This window comes from Pongo pygmaeus, chromosome 7, assembly GCF_028885625.2.
Source record: "Pongo pygmaeus isolate AG05252 chromosome 7, NHGRI_mPonPyg2-v2.0_pri, whole genome shotgun sequence".
NCBI classification, from domain to species: domain Eukaryota; kingdom Metazoa; phylum Chordata; class Mammalia; order Primates; family Hominidae; genus Pongo; species Pongo pygmaeus.
In genome coordinates this window covers 104,342,501-104,362,187 of record NC_072380.2, presented here as the reverse complement: position 1 = coordinate 104,362,187, position 19,687 = coordinate 104,342,501, and the positions used below count along the sequence as shown (strand labels likewise).

General features: G+C 38.0%; 1 protein-coding gene across 1 annotated transcript in view; it reads left to right on the top strand.

Moving 5' to 3' along the window:
• Positions 1–19,687, top strand: part of RUNX1T1 (RUNX1 partner transcriptional co-repressor 1) — a 135,712-nt gene that overhangs the window by 64,966 nt on the left and 51,059 nt on the right. Inside the window, 3 exon segments of the mRNA XM_054498668.2 lie at positions 13,068–13,205; positions 15,610–15,851; positions 19,338–19,427. Coding sequence (XP_054354643.2) covers positions 13,068–13,205; positions 15,610–15,851; positions 19,338–19,427 — 470 coding nt within the window.

Below are 19,687 nucleotides of genomic sequence, written 5' to 3'. Positions count from 1 at the left end.
AACAGATCAAAGGGCGCCCAGAGGACAGGTAAGATAAAGACTGAAAGGTATCTTTTGGGTTAACCACAAAAGAGTTGGTCTTTTCACTGGGGTGGTTTAGGTGGAACAGTAGTGATAGAAGCCCCATTGCAGTGGGAATGAGGTTGAAATATGAGAAAGTTATTTCATTATTATCATCAGTTGTTATTTTATTCTTTCTATTACTGAAGAAACTTTGGAACCCCTTCTAAAGAGGATAAGGAGTCCAATTGTTTTGTTCTACCTGTACCTTCAAATCTATATTTTTAAATAGAAAATTTCTTATATATCCACTGTTTACTCATACTAAGTACTTGGCAATGTGATAAGTTCTGGGACTGAGTTGATATGATAAGAATTGATATGTCCCCATTTCCTTATGGGACATTACTCTCTGGCAGGAGGTGTTAGACAAATTATACAATTATATATAACAGTTGTGGCAAGCTCTATAAAAACAGATTAGGTAGTACAATATTGCTTATAATACAGGGGGTAAGATAGGGGAGAGGTCAAGGACGCCTTCCTTGAGTAAGTGAATTTGAGCAGAGATGGGTTTTCTAGGGAGAGGGAAAGGCCCTGAGGTGAGATGAAGTTTGCAGCTGATTAAACCAATGAGGCATGAGATGACATAAGAGAGGCCCATATTAAATCTGTCTAGGTTGTTGGTCATTTGAAGGTTTGGATTTTATACTAAGAGTTATGGTAAACCATTGAAATACTTTAAATAGGGGAATGACTTGATCGGATCATTAGAGTGTAAAGTTCTTGAGTGTAGTGATTTTTAAAAATTTTTGTTCACCGACCTGTCCATAGTGTCTAACAGTACCTAGCACATTTTATATAGCTCAGTAAATACTTTCGAATGAATGCTTTTAAAAAAAAAATGAATGAAACATTTGGTTTGACGAGTTTTCATCTGTTGTTTCATGTAAACAGATTGCAGTGTGGGGTGAGAGGTTGTGAAGTCCAAGTGGAAGATGGTAGTGGCTTGTATGCTAGTGATGGCAGTGGAAATGGAGAGGCACATGGAGGAAGCAGAATAATTTGATAGTGGCAAGTGTGGGAGAGGAAGCTACTTGGGATATTTTATACACAAACAGCACGGTACCATTGACGAAGTTGAACTTACCCTGTCCTTTTTCCAAATACTTCCTCCTGCTGGGTTTTGGCTTTGGTTTTTAACATCACCATGCACCTCTCAGTTTCTACTTATTTAAGGGCATCTTACTTGTTACTGAGCTCTGTAAACTTGAGCAATACTTTTGAAATATCTCCTGAATTTTCCCCTTTTCTCCAGTCTTACAGCCATTTCCATACTGGATGCCTGTGTTCTATCTTGCCTAGACTATTGCTATCGCGTACTCCTGCCCTGTTGCCACTTTTATCCTATTCACGCTGTGCTCTCAGATATACTATAGAAATGAGCATCTCATTTGGCTGCCTAAAATCTCAGTGCCTTTTCATGCCTATAATGTAAAGACTAAACTAACAGTACTTTTTTTTTTCCCTAGAGTACATTCAATTAAAATCAAGAAATGTTCATTTAAACTCCTGCTGTTTGCTTGTCTACAATTTAGCCACAGGTATATACCCTGGGCACCTTCCTGATTGTCTCTCTTGATTTGCTAATTACTATCTGGGTGATCATAACTGACTCTACTGAGTGTCTGTGCTACCATTTTTCTGCAGCAGCTCTCTGAACCTTGTCTATAACCTTCTTTATCCTTGTCAAATAAGACAAATGTTATAAGAGTAATAATTGTCAGTTCTTTAGATGATAAAAGGTTCGGATCCCTAATGACCTGTTTTTGTTTTTTGTTTGTTTTTTTACTTTCCAGAATGAACTACAGTTTGGCAACAAAATGTTAACATACATGCTTATGTTCAGTTTTGGGGCCCTTGTGATAACATGCATCTTTCTCTTCTCTTTGGACAAGCAGGAGTGACTTCTGTTATTTGGGCAACTTAGTTTTCCTTCCTAAGTATTGTTAACCTTAAGTAGACATTTGCTATTTGCCTGTGCCAGGGGCTTTAAACTTTTCTTTGTTAAACAGGGACCCTTATTTTTAAATGAGATCTTAAACAGAACACCAGGGTGTAAGTCAGATTAACCCGGAACTACGCTATTTGAAGTGAAGTCAGTTAGATCCTAGGCTGCCTCTTAATATCCATTTGGTACCTTAGTTACCTCCAAGAAGTGGTGATTAGAATAAGAAGCAAGAGTCACTGGAATAAAGGTGGTAACAGCTGTGGGAGGGATGACATTTCTGAAGGACTTAGACATAAAAGTAATGCCTGGCATCCACCAGTATTCCTATGACAGCCGATCTTTTCTTACTTCATGAAATGAGTATGATTTTTCTGTCCAGAACCACCATTTGCTCTATTTAACTGTCTTAAGGATTTGTTTCAAACAGCTAAGTTATTTGACTAAAATAGTGATAAAATTGAAAAAAAAAAAAAAGAGAATTACTAATATGTCTCTAGCTGTTTTGGCAGAAACTAACCTTTCTTCCTTCCTTCCTTTCATCCCTCCCTCCCCTCCTCCCTCCCCTCCTCCCTCCCTTCTTTCCTTCCTTCCTTCCCACCCCCCATTTATTCCATCCGTCTGTCCGTCTGTCCATCCATCCAATGCCTACTATTTCAGGCACTTTTCTAAATGCTACAGAGCTAACAAAACAGAGAAAAATCTCTGTTCACGAAGCTGACATTCTGGATGGGGACACATTCAAAAATAAGATAAATGTGCCATGCATAGCTAGCTGGATAAGTGCTGTAGAGGAAGGGAAGGGGAATTCCTGTTGTCCCTGTATGGAGATGAGCCAAACATTTTTTTTGAAATTAGTTTTCCCGAAATAGTGATCTATTGCCATAGATTTATCTCATTCTCTTACCTGGCTTCCCTCTTAATCCAAATTCACTCCCATTAAAGACCATAGGGATGTGCTGCAGTCATCTCTGATTCTGGACCAGCTGCTGACTGGCTCATCCCAGGACTGTGAGCCTGTGGCCTTGTCCTCACTGGCATGGTCACCTTGATGTTTACTGATCACCTGAACTGAGAATGTCTTGTGCTGGCACTTCTTCAGAGCTCATAGCTTATATATCTTTGGGCTTCAGACTTTTGTTTTTCCTATCTCATCATCATCAAATGTAGAAACCCAGCATACAAAGCAAGTGAAAGGTCTGAATGGCAGTGGAAGATGTTTAGGATGAGGCTCCAGACAATCCTTCTGCTCCCCATCCCTTTGGGCTGCCTTGTCACCTCCATGGACTTCTGCCACAGAGCTGTTATTTCTAGGATAACATTTCAGAGTCATTGTTCTAGGATGCCATTGTCCTTTTGTGATGACAGAAGTGTTTTATAACTGAGCTTTCTAACATAGTAACCATCAGGCACATGTAAATTTGAATATACAGCGAGTGTGACTGAGAAACAAAATTTTAAATTTTATTTGATCTTAATTAAAATTTAAATAGTCACATGTGGCTAGTGGCTACTGTATTGGAAGATGCTTTGTTTGTTTGTTTGTTTTTGAGACGGGGTCTCGCTCTGTTGCCCAGGCTGGAGTGCAGTGGCACGATCTCGGCTAACTGCAAGCTCCGCCTCCCGGGTTTACGCCATTCTCCTGCCTCAACCTCCTGAGTAGCTGGGACTACAGGCGCCCGCCACCACGCCAGGCTAATTTTTTCATATTTTTCGTAGAGACGGGGTTTCACCGTGTTAGCCAAGATGGTCTCAATCTCCTGACCTTGTGATCCGCCTGCCTCAGCCTCCCAAAGTACTGAGATTACAGGCGTGAGCCACTGCGCCCAGCCAGAAGATGCAGTTTTAATGTAGTGCTAGCTACAGATTTAACATTTACTGAGTGCATTTCGTATCCCAGTTTTCCAGATCATGAATAAAATGACAGTAATTTTAGATGATAATGAACTTTGAGAAGGCCTGGATTAAGACCTGACTTAAAACCTTGGGCAAATTTTTCAATCCCTCTGGGCCTCCGTTCCTTTTTTATAAAGTGGGCAAATTTATAGTACCTTTTCATAGACAGGTTTAAAGTGAGATAAAGCATGCCCAACATTTGGCACAATGCCTAAGCCTGATTGTAGGTGATTTATCCTAATAGAGTTTTGTTGTTGTTGTTGTTTATTGGGGCATTTCTTTGGCTTGTAAAATGTAAACTATGCCCATTATAGAACAGAGAAAAATAACAAGAAGAAAATAAACATAACCTGTAAACCCACCAATCACAGACAAAACAACAGAAAACTTGTAGAATGTAGAAAAAAAGTATGTTTTTGGTTCACAATATGCTTTTCTCTTTGTTTTGAATGTGTACATGTATGACTACACTGACATTACTATTATAAAACAGTTTTTAGAGGCTATAGATCATATGTGTATAAATTGCCTTACAAACTTTTTTCTAATATCATATACTAAAAAGTCTCAGGAAATATGTGGTTACTGAGAGTTGTTAGAAAACTGGTGAATTGAATAATCCAGTAGTATTTTTCTAGATTTATCTTTAGTGATTAATTTTTCCAGAATGTAAAAATTCTTTTGGAATTCTTTTTGGATGATGAGAGGAAAAAAGAGATACATAGATGATTTCATCTTGAGTTAAAGCTGTGTGTCAGACACTGCTAAGGGCTGGGACTATAAAAACAAATAAAATGTCATCATTGCTCTTAAGTAAATTGTGGTCTAAATACTGTGTGATCAGTGCTGCAAGAGGGATCTAGACAGTCTAATATGAGAACTTGGGACAAACCCGGCCAGCTGGGGATAGAAAGTTTGTCAGCAAAAGGTGTCTGGCTGAAGTGACACCTGAAGGGAGTTTTAAAGGAATGATGGACTTAATTAGGCAGTGATGGGGTGAAGAGTATTCAAGGAAAGGGATGCAGTGAGTATGAAAGCCAGAGTGACCACGGGCATTTGGAGAACTGCAGCTGTCTAGTATGGAGGTCAGAGGTCGGGATGGGGTGGATGGCAGAAATGAAGATGTGTCTGGAGCAGTTGCAGGAACCAGATGGGTCACAAAGGTCTTTCTATGTCCTGTTAAGGAACACAGACTTTAAGGTTATAAGAGATATTTGAAGATTACAAGAGGAGAGAGGCAGGATCTCTGGTCATACCATTGGCATACATAGAAAAATAACTGGATGTGGCTTGGAGAATGTATCAGAGATGGGTAGAAGTCCATTCAATGACTTGTTGAATAGGTCAGGCAAGAGATGGTAGATGATTCAGGTAGTAGAAATGAGTAGCCCTCTGGAAGTTTGGTTCTAGAATTTGGGAGGGATATTGACTAGAGTTATTCTCATACTGGCCACGGAGTGAATAAAGTCACCCTTTCCGGAGTGCTTACTATGTATCAGGCATTTGACCAAGAATGCAATACACATTATTTGAGTTTATTCCCACAATACAGGGGTTGCAAAACATGGCCAGTTTTACATAGGGGATGGCAAATTCCAGTCCTGTCCCTGAAGCCCAATGATAACACAAATGAAATCACTAAGGAAGAGTATAGAGTGAAAATTTGAAAAGGGTCTAAGAAGGAACTTAGGGGAAAATGTCAGTAGTTATCACAGAGCAGGAAAAAGAGGAGCCCTTAAGAGACTGAAAAGGAGAAGCGAAGAAAGCCAGAGAAAGAGAGTATTAGACTCATGGAATTCTGGGGATGCAAATGGTTCAAGGAGGAAGTGGGGAAGTGTCAGATGCTACAGAGATGCCAGATAAAGTAGTGTACATGTTTCTTGGATAAAGAGACAATTGAGAAGTGTTTTGGTGGAGTTTAGGAGGATATCTTGATGCTATATGCCAGGGTTGCTTTTTTTTTTTGAGATGGGGTTTCACTCTGTTACCCCAGTGGCAGGATCTTGGCTCACTGCAGCCTCTGCCTGCCACAAGAGATTTTCCTGCCTCAACCTCCTGCGTAGCAGGGACTACAGGCATGTGCCACCATGCCTGACTAATTTTTGTATTTTTTGTGGAGACAGGGCTTTACCATGTTGGCCAGGGTGGTCTTGAACTCCGGTGCTCAAGTGGTCCACCCACCTCAACCTCACAAAATGCTGGAATTACAGGCATGAGCTACTGCACTCCACCTTGCATGCCAGGGTTATTTTATCAGCATTTCTTGGTTTTGGTGAAAATCAGCTCAATCTAGGTTTTAGGCAAAGTAGGGATTGTTTGACTAGGAATCTGTAGGTTTGGAAGACCCAAATTGTAGGAATTTTACAGATATGACAAGTCCCTACTATTCACTAGAATGAGGGACTTTATTTACTACTACCATGATAATCTCTCATTACTTCTTTTTGCTTCTTTCTGCCTGTTAATTGCTGGCTTTTGTGCTGCAGACCTGCTTTCTAGATGTGGAGGGTGGTAGATGGTGCAGTTTTCTACCCTCAACTCTAAATATAAAGATCTTGGAGAAGGACTGATACTGCCTATCTTGGACTAGGTGCTATGTCTGGGCCTCTTGGTGTCTTGGGTACAAGTTCATGAAAGAACATGGTAGTTCCCAAGGTAGTTATGAGATTAGGGGGAATGGCAGTTTCTAGCATGGGAAGAGAAATGTTTAGACAGACAGTCTTATAGGTGTCTGCTCCTAGTACATGAAAGATGGAGTGGGAAATGAAGAACCAGAGAAAGTGACTATAGATTCTCTTTTAAGAGCCTGGGCTATGAAAGAAAATCGTAATGATTGTTTTGGTGACAACTAAAGAGGGAGAATTGGACTTTAGAATCGTTATTTGATAACTAAATCATTGATGAGGATTGAAAATATATTTGAAAAGAGGAGGTAGATATTAATTTTAATGTTTATGGGAGAAAAATTGACATGTAGACATTCTTGTGGACATGGAAATTTATGTGAACAGAAGAAGGCTAGTTATGATCACCACTTTCAAAGTAATTGTATTTGTGGTCACTTCATTATCAAATATATGTTTTCAGGGTGGTCATCTTTGTGTTTGTAATGATCATAAGCCATATCTATAGAAAGAAACCAGAGAATATTAGTATTTGCAAAAGATCTTTAGGAAGAATACAATCTAATATGCTTAATTAATAGATAAGAAAAGTAGAATTCAAAAAAGTGAAGGGAAGTAATCACTTACAGATAAAACAGTGCCTATTAGAAGAGAAGGGACTATTTGCTCCCTGGGTCCCTGTTTAGAAAGTGAGGACGTCTTTCTCACAACCTCTTCAGTAGACCTCCCTTCATGGCCCATTGTCCAGAATCGAATCACATTACCCACCTCTGAAGCCTGCTATTGAAAAAGAAACTGTGATAATCTGACTAATGTGCAGCAAGGAGAATTTGCCCCCAAAGACTGTGGGAAGAGGAAGAGTACCTGAACAAAGTCAGGGCTCTCCAGCAAGGAAGAAAGCGACAAGGAAGAAAGCAACAAGCATTGTTGAGTAAGAACTCAACAGTGTCTGCAACATGGACTAAGCTAAAGAGCTTATATATTATTCCATGGACAATAGGACTCTCCTGAAGATTTTAGATCGGAGAATAGGTAAGATCCTGTTTGTGTTTCAGCAGAAATGCTATTCATAAAACATCTATGGTCTTAGTCCATTTGTGCTGCTATATCACTACCTTAGACTGGGTAGTTTAAACAAGATAAATTTATTTCTCATACTTCTGGAGGCTAGGAAATGCAAAATCAAGGTACTGGCAGGTTGGGTAAGGGCCTGGTCTCTGCTTTCAAGATGGCAGCTTGTTGCTAGAATAGTGCCTCTTCACATGGCAGAAGAGATGGAAGGGCAAAAGTGGCCTCCTTAGCTCTCTCCAACCCATTTTATAAGAGACCAATCCCATCCATGATGGTAGAGCCCTTATGGTCTGAGTGCCTCCCAAAGGCCCCACTTCTTAATATTATCACATTGGTGATTAAGTTTCAACACACGAATTTTGGGAGACATTCAGATCACAGCACCTGTGATAAGACATGAGGTAAGACGTCATTCTATATAAGTTAGTTGCAAAGTTGAAGTAAATTTCAGGTCTCCAGTATCTTTTGTTACCTACATTCTATCCTCTCTCTGTGTATACTGTTGATGGTGTGTGTTTGTCTTTTACCATGAAATTTGATATCTTTGAACTGAGAATAATATAGGGAATGGATTTCTAATAGTTAGAAATGTAACTATCCACAATTATATTAATACATATTTATTAAGAATCCTCAGGAGGAATTTTAAAAAATATCGCCATCAAGTGCTTACCATTTGCATTGGTTGGAATGTTTGGGTGTATAATATATACATGTGTCCATCATACAGAAGGGCTGTGATAAATGCTAAAAGAAAGGCAGAGGTAATGTGATATGGCTGTTGCTCGGGGCAGTTGAGGGAAGCTGAAAGCAGATGTGTGATCTACAGTGAGCAGTGAAGAAGGTGCATGCTGGGACAGGTCATTCTAGATGACGGAAACAGCAAGTAAAAGAAAGGCAAAAAAGCCAGGGAGTACCAAGGTGGCTGGTATTGTTAGAGCCTAGGATTGAGAGAAAAGTCAGGAGTGGATCATGGAGTTGAAAACACAAGAGAATGAAGCTCACACCTGCTGGTACCTAATACAAGTAGGCACGGTGCTAGGGTTTAAAACATGCAATCTCGTTCAATCTCACCACATTCCTATGAGGGACAGAGGATCATTTTTGCATTTTTTTCTGATGAGGGGCTGAGGCTCGGGAAAACTAACTTGCTTGAGAACTCACTACTAATGGTTGAGAGAGTCAACATTTGAAACCAGTCTGCCTTAGGAAGTTATTCTGTTATGCCAAGTATCCCACTGTGTCATTTCACGATGCTTAGCATCTTAGCATTTGACTTTCATTCTTGGGCATTGCGGAAGGGTTCTGAGCAGGAACGGTCATTACCACAGTGCTCATCAGGGAAGGGTGGAGGCTGGAAGGAGGGCAGAAGCGACCAGCACCATTGTTCTGGTCCATGGATAGTCTCCTGTAACATCTGACACCCAGACATTGGAGTCACTGCATAGCATCATTTTCAGAACTGTATTTGCCATCTTTTCCAGTGAAATAAAAATTAAAGTTCTATACCCACCTTGATGCCTCTCTAGCTTCCTTCTTCTTTCCTGTTTCCTGTCACAGGACTTCATTTCACTTTGGCTTATCCTCTCTAGTACGTACCTTCTAGCTTAGCCAACACTTGTTCAAATATGACTAATTCAGACTAACTACTAGTTGTCCAAGAAGTTCCTCCTAATCCATAACATCTCTGAGACTTCGATAATAATTGACCTGATAAACTGATAGAAAAAGATGTACCACCTACCAATACTTGAACTCCCTTTTTGTTGTCGTTGTTATTGTTTTATACTGGTCCTCTCTAGAATGCTATGTAAACAAGGAAAATGCAGAATACCTACTTTTTGTACCTTAGAAAAACATCTGGTGCTATTTGAACTAACTAAAAGTAAAGTAAGTGCCATGGCAGATTATGCCATACCTTTTCTTTTTATTTAAAAAAAAAAAAAAAAGGAAATGGGAAACATACCACTTCTAGAAGGCCCTGACACTGAACTGGATATTGGAATCATATAGGTAATGTATAAATTATGCCACATTTGTTTTCCATGCATCAACCATCTTTGGTACATATGTGTTGGATATTTGCCATGTGAGAGAAACGTTACCCAGAGGGAAGATCGTCTTGTTTAGAAGTAGTATGAATCGTTAAGGTACAAGTAAAGTCAGCCTTTTTTGATTTTACTTACCTTTGCTACATGATCTGATGGAGGTTTTTCTTTTTCTTTTTTCTTTTGACTTTTAATCATTTTGTGTCAGTCTTTGGGTATATGTCAGAACTCCCCTATTGCAACTAAAAAATGGAAATTACATACCAGGACACTATAATTTCCATGAACTTAAAAAATTATATAAGATATATTATAACTTAATATTGGTTTTACCATGTCCTCTAATTTGAAATGGAGTGAAATGTGCTGTTTGCTATAAAAGTTTCAAGAATATATATCTCAAAAAAAGTTTTTAAATAATCCAAAACAAATGCAACAGGGCTCAGCATACTTGAAACATATTTTCCACATTTATCTTAAATCTCTGTGCTCCAGAGAGTGTTCATGTGTATGTGGATTAGGCCTGGCTGGTTATTTCACCATCTATCTCCATTCTGGATTGATTGCACTGAACAGCACAGAATGAGTTACATATGGTCCCACTTTGTCTCAGTTTGTAGGACCTCTGGGCTGGAACTCCATTTGATCAGAGTGAAGCTAACCATTGCAGAAATTTGGCTAATGTAAAAACCCTAAATATATGCACATATACATATATTCTGGCTAGAATGTTCATATTCCTATTAGAAGTAGTGGTGTTTCCTATGCATTGTCTCAGTAGTTATTGTTGACATTTCAAGAATTAAAAAAATAATCTACGGATGATGGTGTTGCTGTTCTGGATAGGAATCATGTTACAAGTGTGGACCAAGACAATATTCAGATGTTTTCAAATCAAAATTATGAATATACCAAAAACTTTCTAAAATTGGGAAGGAAGAAGATAGGAATACAAAGATTATCTTAAATACAAACTTAAAATTGAGGAGGAAACTTATTGTCAAATTTTTCGTTTCTTTTTTTTAGGGTGGTCTATTTTAGAAAAGAAAAATAGCCTTCAAATATGTTTAAAGTTTAGATAGTGCTCCTTAACTCTATAAACTTGAGTCAGGTAGGGGACTGTGCACATTAAGGTCCAGCTTGTAGCCGCTGAGGGTAAAGGAAGCTGTTGAGGGTAACTTACTCCCCCATCAGGCTCTTGTCTCTCTATTTTGTTCTTTTTCCTCTTATTGCTTTATTTATTTTTTTGTTAACTCCCACTTCCCCTCCCCCTCCCCCTCCTGCTCTTCCTTTCTCTGTCTGTGCAACCACGTGCTTCAAATCTGTGTATCTGGACTGCCTTCTCTAACAGTTCCGTGTGAGTGTTAGCAGAATGAAAACCAGATGGACCAGCAGTTCCCACTGTTATCTCCCAGCCGACTCTGGCAAGCCTCCCTTTTTCCCTCCCTCCTTGGCATGACAGAAATATTTGCCTTTATTTAGGGAGACTTGTATTTGCTGCTGTACCTCTTCCCTCAGCTGCAACATAAGTGGGAAGCTATTTATTCCCTTGTTGCTGAGGTTGGTTGAGGTGAGTAGAATGTGCAATGAATTTAACTGTTGAAGAAGCAGTTTTAAGCCTGCCTAACTTCTGTATTTTTCTAGAATAAGTGACTTACTGGTTGTAGCAATCTGAAGACAAGTTTTTAACAATAGATAGCACTGGAATAGCAATCTGAAGACAAGTTTTTAACAATAGATAGCACTGGAATAGCAATCTGAAGACAAGTTTTTAACAATAAAGGTGAAAATGCTCTTCATGTGTGTCTCTACCATCCTTTCACTCAGAACACTTTTATTCACTATAGGGACATCCGTTGTTATTCAGACAGAAGTAGAGATTCAGAAATGGAGACCCTGATATTGCTGTAAACTCATCAATAATAATAATAACAGCTTATTGTGCAAATACTCTTATTAGAATGATGATTATTTTCATTCTCTTATTGCATCTTCCCTAAAGTGATATCAACGTTATTTCAACTTTTAAATGTTGTGTTTTATTGCAACCCAAGTGTTAAGCAATTGCTTTGAACAAAAGTGAGGTAGATTTGGAATTGTTATAGTAGTAATTTGGGTTTTTCCTTTTCTTTCAATAATTGACCTTTAAGTAATTTTGAGAATTTCTCACTGTGGTTATTATAACATTTTTAAAGGCTTGTTCTTTCTTAATAGTTACTTCACTTTTCTAAAAGCCCAAGTGTGAGATATTTGTGTCTATAACTGCAAGAGGTGCCTCGAAACACTTTGGGTGTGTATGTGTGTTCATGTGCGTGCCTACACGTTTGTGAAAGAATTAGATCTAAAGAACCAAAAATAGAGACTCTGATACTGCTGTTGACTAGCTCATCGTGCAAATGCTCTTATTTGAATGATGATTATTTTTATTCTTTTATCGCATCTTCCTTAAAATGATAGCAAAATTATTTCAACTTTTAAATGTTTATTATAACCAAAGTGTTAAGAAATTGCTTTGAACAGATCAAAAGGTCTGTTGCTTTGATAAGTAGATTAGATTGAGAAAAACAGTTTAGAATGTCAAGGGAAAAGTATACTTAAGAGAAAGCAGTTCTGAAGTATGAATGTCCATTATTGGGTAATCAGGAAATTTCTTCATATCGGCCACATACTCATGAAAAAAATATTAGCAGTGCCTACTTCTTTTTAGTTCTCTGTTTGGGACTTTTACATTCTTACTCTGTTTGAAATTATTAATTGGAGTATTGGTTTCATGCTTTTAAAATGGCAGGTCATAAATTTACAACTTTTAAGTAAATAATAGTTTCACTTCATTGTTTAACACATTTCACTTATGTAGCAGTGATTTTTAAAACAGCAGGAAAAACTGAAATGCGAAATATGTCTGGAAGACGATAACCTGTTTCATTTAAGAGGCCAGAAAACTAAGGATAGCACAGGGATGGCAGGTGTTAGAGAAAAATCATTACAAAGAGCTGGCTCCTACTAGTATCTCACCTGCATAACAGACTTCAGGTTTTTGTTATTTCTGAGCTGTCATGAGGGGTTCATTATCATCCCACTTCCTCATCTATTTTCTACCTCTTGCTAACATTGGCTTCAGCTTCCAGTGCAGTTGTGCTGCTGCGTATAACACTACCAAGGTAGCATCTGCCTAAGCCAGAAATAACAATAGGATATAATATAACCTAGTTACAAATGAGGTCCTGCCATCTGTGCTATACCTTCTTAAGTGGGGTTTGGATGATAAAATCCTGATTTAAACGTCAGTAGATAAGCGTATTTTATTGATAGAAGATGTTGAATTTCTTCTGTTCACTTGCTTTTAAAAAAGATAAACCCCACTTGAAAAACTGAGGTGCTTAAGGAGTAAAATAATATGTTCCTGGTGGCATCCTCCAGATCGTACTGAGAAGCACTCCACAATGCCAGACTCACCTGTGGATGTGAAGACGCAATCTAGGCTGACTCCTCCAACGATGCCACCTCCCCCAACTACTCAAGGAGCTCCAAGAACCAGTTCATTTACACCGACAACGTGTAAGTAGTCATTTCAGGCTTTTGAGTTTCAGTTTTAAAGTTTAAATTAGATTTTTTTTTCTGCAAATGAAAAATCAAGGGAAAATAAGATTTGGCATCAATGTATTATGCAGAAATGAACCAAAACAATCATTTGTTTGCCAGTAAGTAGGTACTGAGCACAGAAGTATCATAGCTTAGGTCTAATTTGTATGACTGCCAATATTTGCCTGCCTTTTCATTATTGCTTCAAAGTTGTAGTCTGCTATGATTTTAGCAAATGAAGCAGCATTTGGTCTGTAATTCCAGTTGTTACCACTATAACTTCTAATTTATCTTAATGTGGAGCTCTTTGTTTTAGTTTGTTCAGCATGACTTGGAAAATGGAAATGTGCTATTATTATTTCTAGGTTACTTCTTATCTTCTAACACCATTTTCATCTATTTCAAGTGGTTACAAATAATGTTAAAATATAATATCCTTGAGTTAAAAAGGGTGTTGATATGCAACAATATTATACAGAAAACTTTCTGAAGTGAGAAGTGCCTTTCTTGCCCTTTTTTTGGAGGGGGAGGACAGAATCTCGCTCTGTCTCCCAGGCTGGAGTGCAGTGGCACGATCTCAGCTCACTGCAACCTCTGCCTCCCAGGTTCAAGCGATTCTCCTGCCTCAGCCTCCTGAGTAGCTAGGATTACAGTCATGCGCCACCGAGCCCAACTAATTTTTGTATTTTTAGTAGATTCGGGGTTTCACCATGTTGGTCAGGCTGGTCTTGAACTACTGACCTCGTGATGCTCCCACCTTGGCCTCCCAAAGTGCTGGGATTACAGGCGTGAGCCACCGCACCCAGTCATGTCTTTCTTGTCTTCAACCTGTCAGACTCTTATTAAAACTTTACTCCATTCCTGCTTGGCTCAAGTCCTGTGTTCTCTCAATAGAGCATATTGCTTTCAGTACAGTCCAAACGAAAGGACAGAGAATTCTGACAGAATTGCAACTTCCCATTCTTTCTTGTATATTTCATTAGGGATAGTGAGTAACTGTTTTAATAAATCTCAAAGTCCTGGTTGAAATTGTCGTCAAGGAATTGTGAAACTAATAAATGTTATCGGTTGCAGCTATTTTGCACACCATGTGCCATGAAATCCGTATGAATGAAAAATAACTAAAAGGCAAAAATAGATCTTTGGGACTATAAGGGATTAGAAAAGTACACATCTCAGGCTGTTTATGCAGTGTTGCACTGCCATTTAAAAGACCTTTCCAAATGTGTAAGGAGCAGGTGACTGTGCAATGCCAAGTTGTAACCGTGTCGTCTTATATTTGGTTTGTTGTTACCCAAAGCCACAGGGGTAAGCATATGTCTCCTGTGAGATGTCCTGGTGAGCTGGCATTTCTTGACAGGTTATTATGATACTCAGTTGTGACAAGAGAACCATTTTATTATGTCAAAATTAAACTTTTAAGAATAACATGGTCTTTAAAACATTTTCAAACTATATCAAAATTATATTAATAAGATGGGTTTGATAAAGGTCTGCTTATCAAATTAATTGACTTAACATGATAAAATCAACATTTTCTTTAATGCAAAGGATGCAGATTTTTAAATTCTAGTTCTTATGGATTATCAACTTTTTGCTTTCTTTTTATGTACTTATTAATGTACATATTAATGGGTTACAAAGTGACAGGGATTATCGTCTTGATGTTCAAACAAATTTTATCAGAAATGAATTTACTGAATTATCACCACTCCATGCTCTTGGTTGGATTTAGGTGTCCCTTTTTGATTTCTTGAAATAACTCCTTGTTAAACACCGTATCCATTTTGGCTTTGTACATAAAATATGCATTTTTCCTAAAGAAGTGGTTAAGAAGTATGAGGGGGAGAAAATAGCCTTCTAATTGGGTGGTGGAAGGTTAAAACTTGAAAGTCCTATTCCTATAAACACAGCTGTCAGTTGTGTGTACAAAACATGATTAAAAATGTTCAATGATAAATTTAGTCTCCACCAAATGTACACTTTCTCTAGGGGAGCAGTTTGGAAAGGAATAGTCCTGTTATATTGATGTAAGCCTGCGACAGAAAGCTTACATCCGAAGCTGTCTGTTCTATTTTTGAAACATTTCAGGTGGTTGGCATATGTGTACATGGGAGGCAGGGCTGGCCCTGGGTTGCAGCAGACTCCATTTATTATCAGCCTCTGTGCAGGATACCATCACTCAGTATGAGGAGTAGACCCATTTAGTTATAGAGTACCTGAGGATGTAGTAACCCTGTGAAGTCCAAGCATTTTTAAAGAGTCCCAACATTTAAAAACTTATAAAACCAGTAGATGTAAAAGGTAGGAAACTTGGCAATTTCCTCATGCATGTTCTCTGTAAGTTTATGATTTCCTTCTGATTTTGTGCTCTTGACAGTAACTAATGGCACGAGCCATTCTCCTACAGCCTTGAATGGCGCCCCCTCACCACCCAATGGCTTCAGCAATGGGCCTTCCTCTTCTTCCTCCTCCTCTCTGGCTAATCAACAGCTGCCCCCAGCCTGTGGTGCCAGGCAACTCAGCAAGCTGAAAAGGTTCCTTACTACCCTGCAGCAGTTTGGCAATGACATTTCACCCGAGATAGGAGAAAGAGTTCGCACCCTCGTTCTGGGACTAGTGGTAAGCAAATGGAAACCAACCCAGTTTTCTTGGTGTAAGGGATAGTGTGTGTGGGAGACTCAGATATGTAGACACCATTCTCGCAAGTATTTTGTTATAATAGTTTCTACATCTGAAGATTGTGTGCAAGTCTGATTCATGCTATAGTGACAATCTTTTAAATTCTGTATTATGTATTGACCCCACCAGAGTTTTTTTTTTCCTCTCTATTTGACTAATAAAGATATGGTTATACAAATTTATTGTTATATTGGCCATAAACGTGTTATATATATAAATGTGTGTGTGTGTGTGTATGTGCACACGTATTTCAGTATTTCAGTAAGTACACTCTCCTGGCATGCCTAGTAGTTTTCATTGATGACAAAATGGTTTTGTTATATTGAGTCACTCAATCTAATTGGGTGCTCATTTTAATTTCATTGCTTTAGGGGAGTTTTATCATTGGCCTAGATGAACAAGAATTTATAACAACACATTCTTCTTTTATCTAATGTCATTTTTAAGATGAATAACATTGAAATTTTTTATTGTGGTAAAATGTACATATAGTTTATCATTTTAACCATTTTTAAGTGTACAGTTTGGTGGCATTATGTATATTCACATTGCTGTATAGCCACCACCACTGTCCGTCTCCAGAACTTTTTCATCACCTCAAGCTGAAACCTTCTGTATTCATAAAACTGTAACTCCTCATCTCTTTTATCCCCAGCTCCTGGTAAACCCTAATTCTTTTTTGTTAAAAAAACAAATCTTTGTTATAGGTAGAATTACCGAAACCACTAGTTTGAGAAGAGAACTGTTGGTTTTTGCATATTACACTACGTTCTGCACATTGTCACACTAGAAAATAGAACATATATCTTTTTTTGCGTTCTAAGTCACTTTTCCATGTGTTGTGATTTTCTGTAGAAGTGGAGGATTTTCGAGTATTTAGGAAGGCTAGTCTCCCATATCAAACTGAGTCACGGAGAAGCTATGAATCATATATTCAGTTCTTTCATTGTCCAGGGTTATGGTCGTCTCCATTTTCTTGAAATAGATTATTCATTTTCATTATATGGACCTATCTGGGGCAAAGCCATACCAGTTGTGTTTTGCAAAAGAAGTTTCAGAATTAGAAGGCTGGGTGAGAGACTAGCTCAGAAGACATGCTTCAAATCACTATATCCCACGTTTGACAGAGATTTTGCAATTTAATTTTTAACCATTAACTGCCTCTCCTCCCTACTCCAAGAACAAAAGACTTCCATGTTTCTCACAGTCCATCAGCTCCACCTTGTAAACTTCCAAGACAGGAAGGTGATTTTCACAAAAGGTGTGTTGGCATACTTCAGATACTTTTGTCAGTCACTTATCTTTTCCTTTTTATTCATTCTTGAATTTGCATAATAAGCTTTTTAACATGTAAATAAGTTAGACCAAGGAACCACAAAGTAAATCCAAAGTAATAATTGTATCAAATAAATGGTGAATGTGTTGTTCTTAGCAAAATTTTTTTTTGAAAATTGCCTTATAAATTTGACATGTTCTTTATTAACAGTGGTTCCATAATTGAAAATGCAGAAAAACTTGGTAGCTTTAAGTAGATTTTTCCCAAGTGGCATACTTTTGTGTGAAATACTTTTAAAAAATATATTTTTTAAAATCTAAAAGCCTAGAGAGGAAAATAGGGGAAGACATTAATTAATGATAACTTGCACATAATAGGCAGTGAATATTCATTGAGTGGCAGACTTCTGTTTTAAACATTTGGCTTACAAGCCATTTTACATAATTCTCAGGACTACCATTTGAGGGAGTGATTTTTTTTTTTTTTTTTTGAGGGAGTGATTTTTATACACATTTGACACATGGGCAAACTGAGGTTGTAGAGGTTAAGTAAAATATGCAAGGCCACCCAACTGGTAGTGACAGATTTGAACCTAGGTACTAAATCATGCTGATGTTTAGGTAGAGTTAAGAAAATGTTAGGAAGTACTGTCTTTTTTGTTTTTTCTTTTAAAATTTTTTTTTGGTAATTTTTTTGAGACAGGGTCTTTCTCTGTCACCCATACCCATTCTCTGTCGCCCAATGCATTCGCATTGGTGCCAGCAAGGCTCACTGCAGCCTTGACCTTCCAAGCATAAGCAATCCTCCCTTCCCAGCCTCCCCTGGGACTAGAGGCACACACCACCACACCTGGCTAATTTTTTTGTGACATCATCTCACTTTGTTGCTCTGGCTGGTCTCAAACTCCTGGGCTCAAGCAACACTCCCACCTTGGCCTCCCAAAGTTACTGGGATTACAGGCATGAGCCACTGCACTGGACTGGAAGTACTGTCCTTTTGAAAAGGAGTCATAGAAACAAAATGGTAGATTTTGAAAAATTGCCTCCTTGACATTTATTGTTACGGATAGGAAGTTGGTGTTTATTCATAGTTTCATGTGAAGATGTTTTGAGTGTGGGGGTATGAAGAACTTAGAACTTGGTGCTCCTGTACTTTGTTATAAAAGGAAACATGCACAAAAAAGTGGGTGGAGCAATATTGTAATGACGTTAGGTCACAAATTCCCAAATTTTGTCAGTCATCAGAATTATTGAAGGGACTGAAGAAGTTGAGAATGAGTTGTGATCCTGCCTGAGAAACTAAAGCAAACGAATGAAATGAGGGTTAATTTACTCAATGCCTTTATAATTAGTTTGTTGTTCATTAAGTAGATGCTTTTACCAACACACATTATCTATTGTAGGATACAAATCCTGAGTATTTGGGGCTTGTTTTTTTTATATAAGGTAGGTTAGAAGTGAATCTGAGTTAATTTTGCTTAGTCTTGTTTGGGTCAAGCAGTTGCCTCTAGGATAAATGGAATCTCTTCGATAATTGGGATTTTTTTTCACCTTCTACAAAACTCATTGACTCACGGAAGGGTCAGACCTTTTCTTTGGCTTTATTGGCATAGCACACTACCCAACTTCGATGTTCACCCTGAGCAAAGATGCTTTGGCAGACAAAGAAAGAATACAAGATGGAAATACAGGAGGAGGAGAAGAATATTTCCACCAGCAGTAGTGCTGACGTGACATGTGGGATAAATCTTGACTGAGAATTCTGACACTTGCCCTCGGTCCTTTAAGGGATCTGTTATGCTTTTAAATACATCCAAGTGTGTTTGTTTTCCATAAAGGCAATATTAGAAGATTCTTCATAATTGCAGAGACTTCTCTGATAATTAAACCATGCTAGTGATCATGCACATTATCCTCAAAGTACTATATATAATGTGTTTCATTTTCAGATGTAGGTTTTAGAAGTGAGTGATGCAATAAACTGTGTGATCATTTTTACAAAGTCAATAGGTTTTATTGAAAATACTGGTTTCTGTCAGTATGTTTGCTTGTTATTACACTGTGTTGGACCAGTCTTAATAATTAATTTGTTTGTGTTTTTACTATTTACCAACAGGCTAATGTATTTATACTACATATTTTCTTCCATAGAACTCCACTTTGACAATTGAAGAATTTCATTCCAAACTGCAAGAAGCTACTAACTTCCCACTGCGACCTTTTGTCATCCCATTTTTGAAGGTATTGCACAGTTCGCTGGTCTGTAAAGTATTTTAAACCATATCGTTGCTAGGTCATAACTGTGTGTTTTTTTAGGGAGGGGTCAGTAGTACATTTAGGGGCTCTTTGATTTAATTTAATGGATGAAAACTATCTGAATTGATTGTATTTATGACCATTTCCTAAGTAGTTTGAAAATTACAAGGAGTGTTTTAAATAATTACCTGAAAAGAAGTAAAGTTTGAAGAAGAGTTTAGAAGTCTCTTTGAATAAAGGTTTTG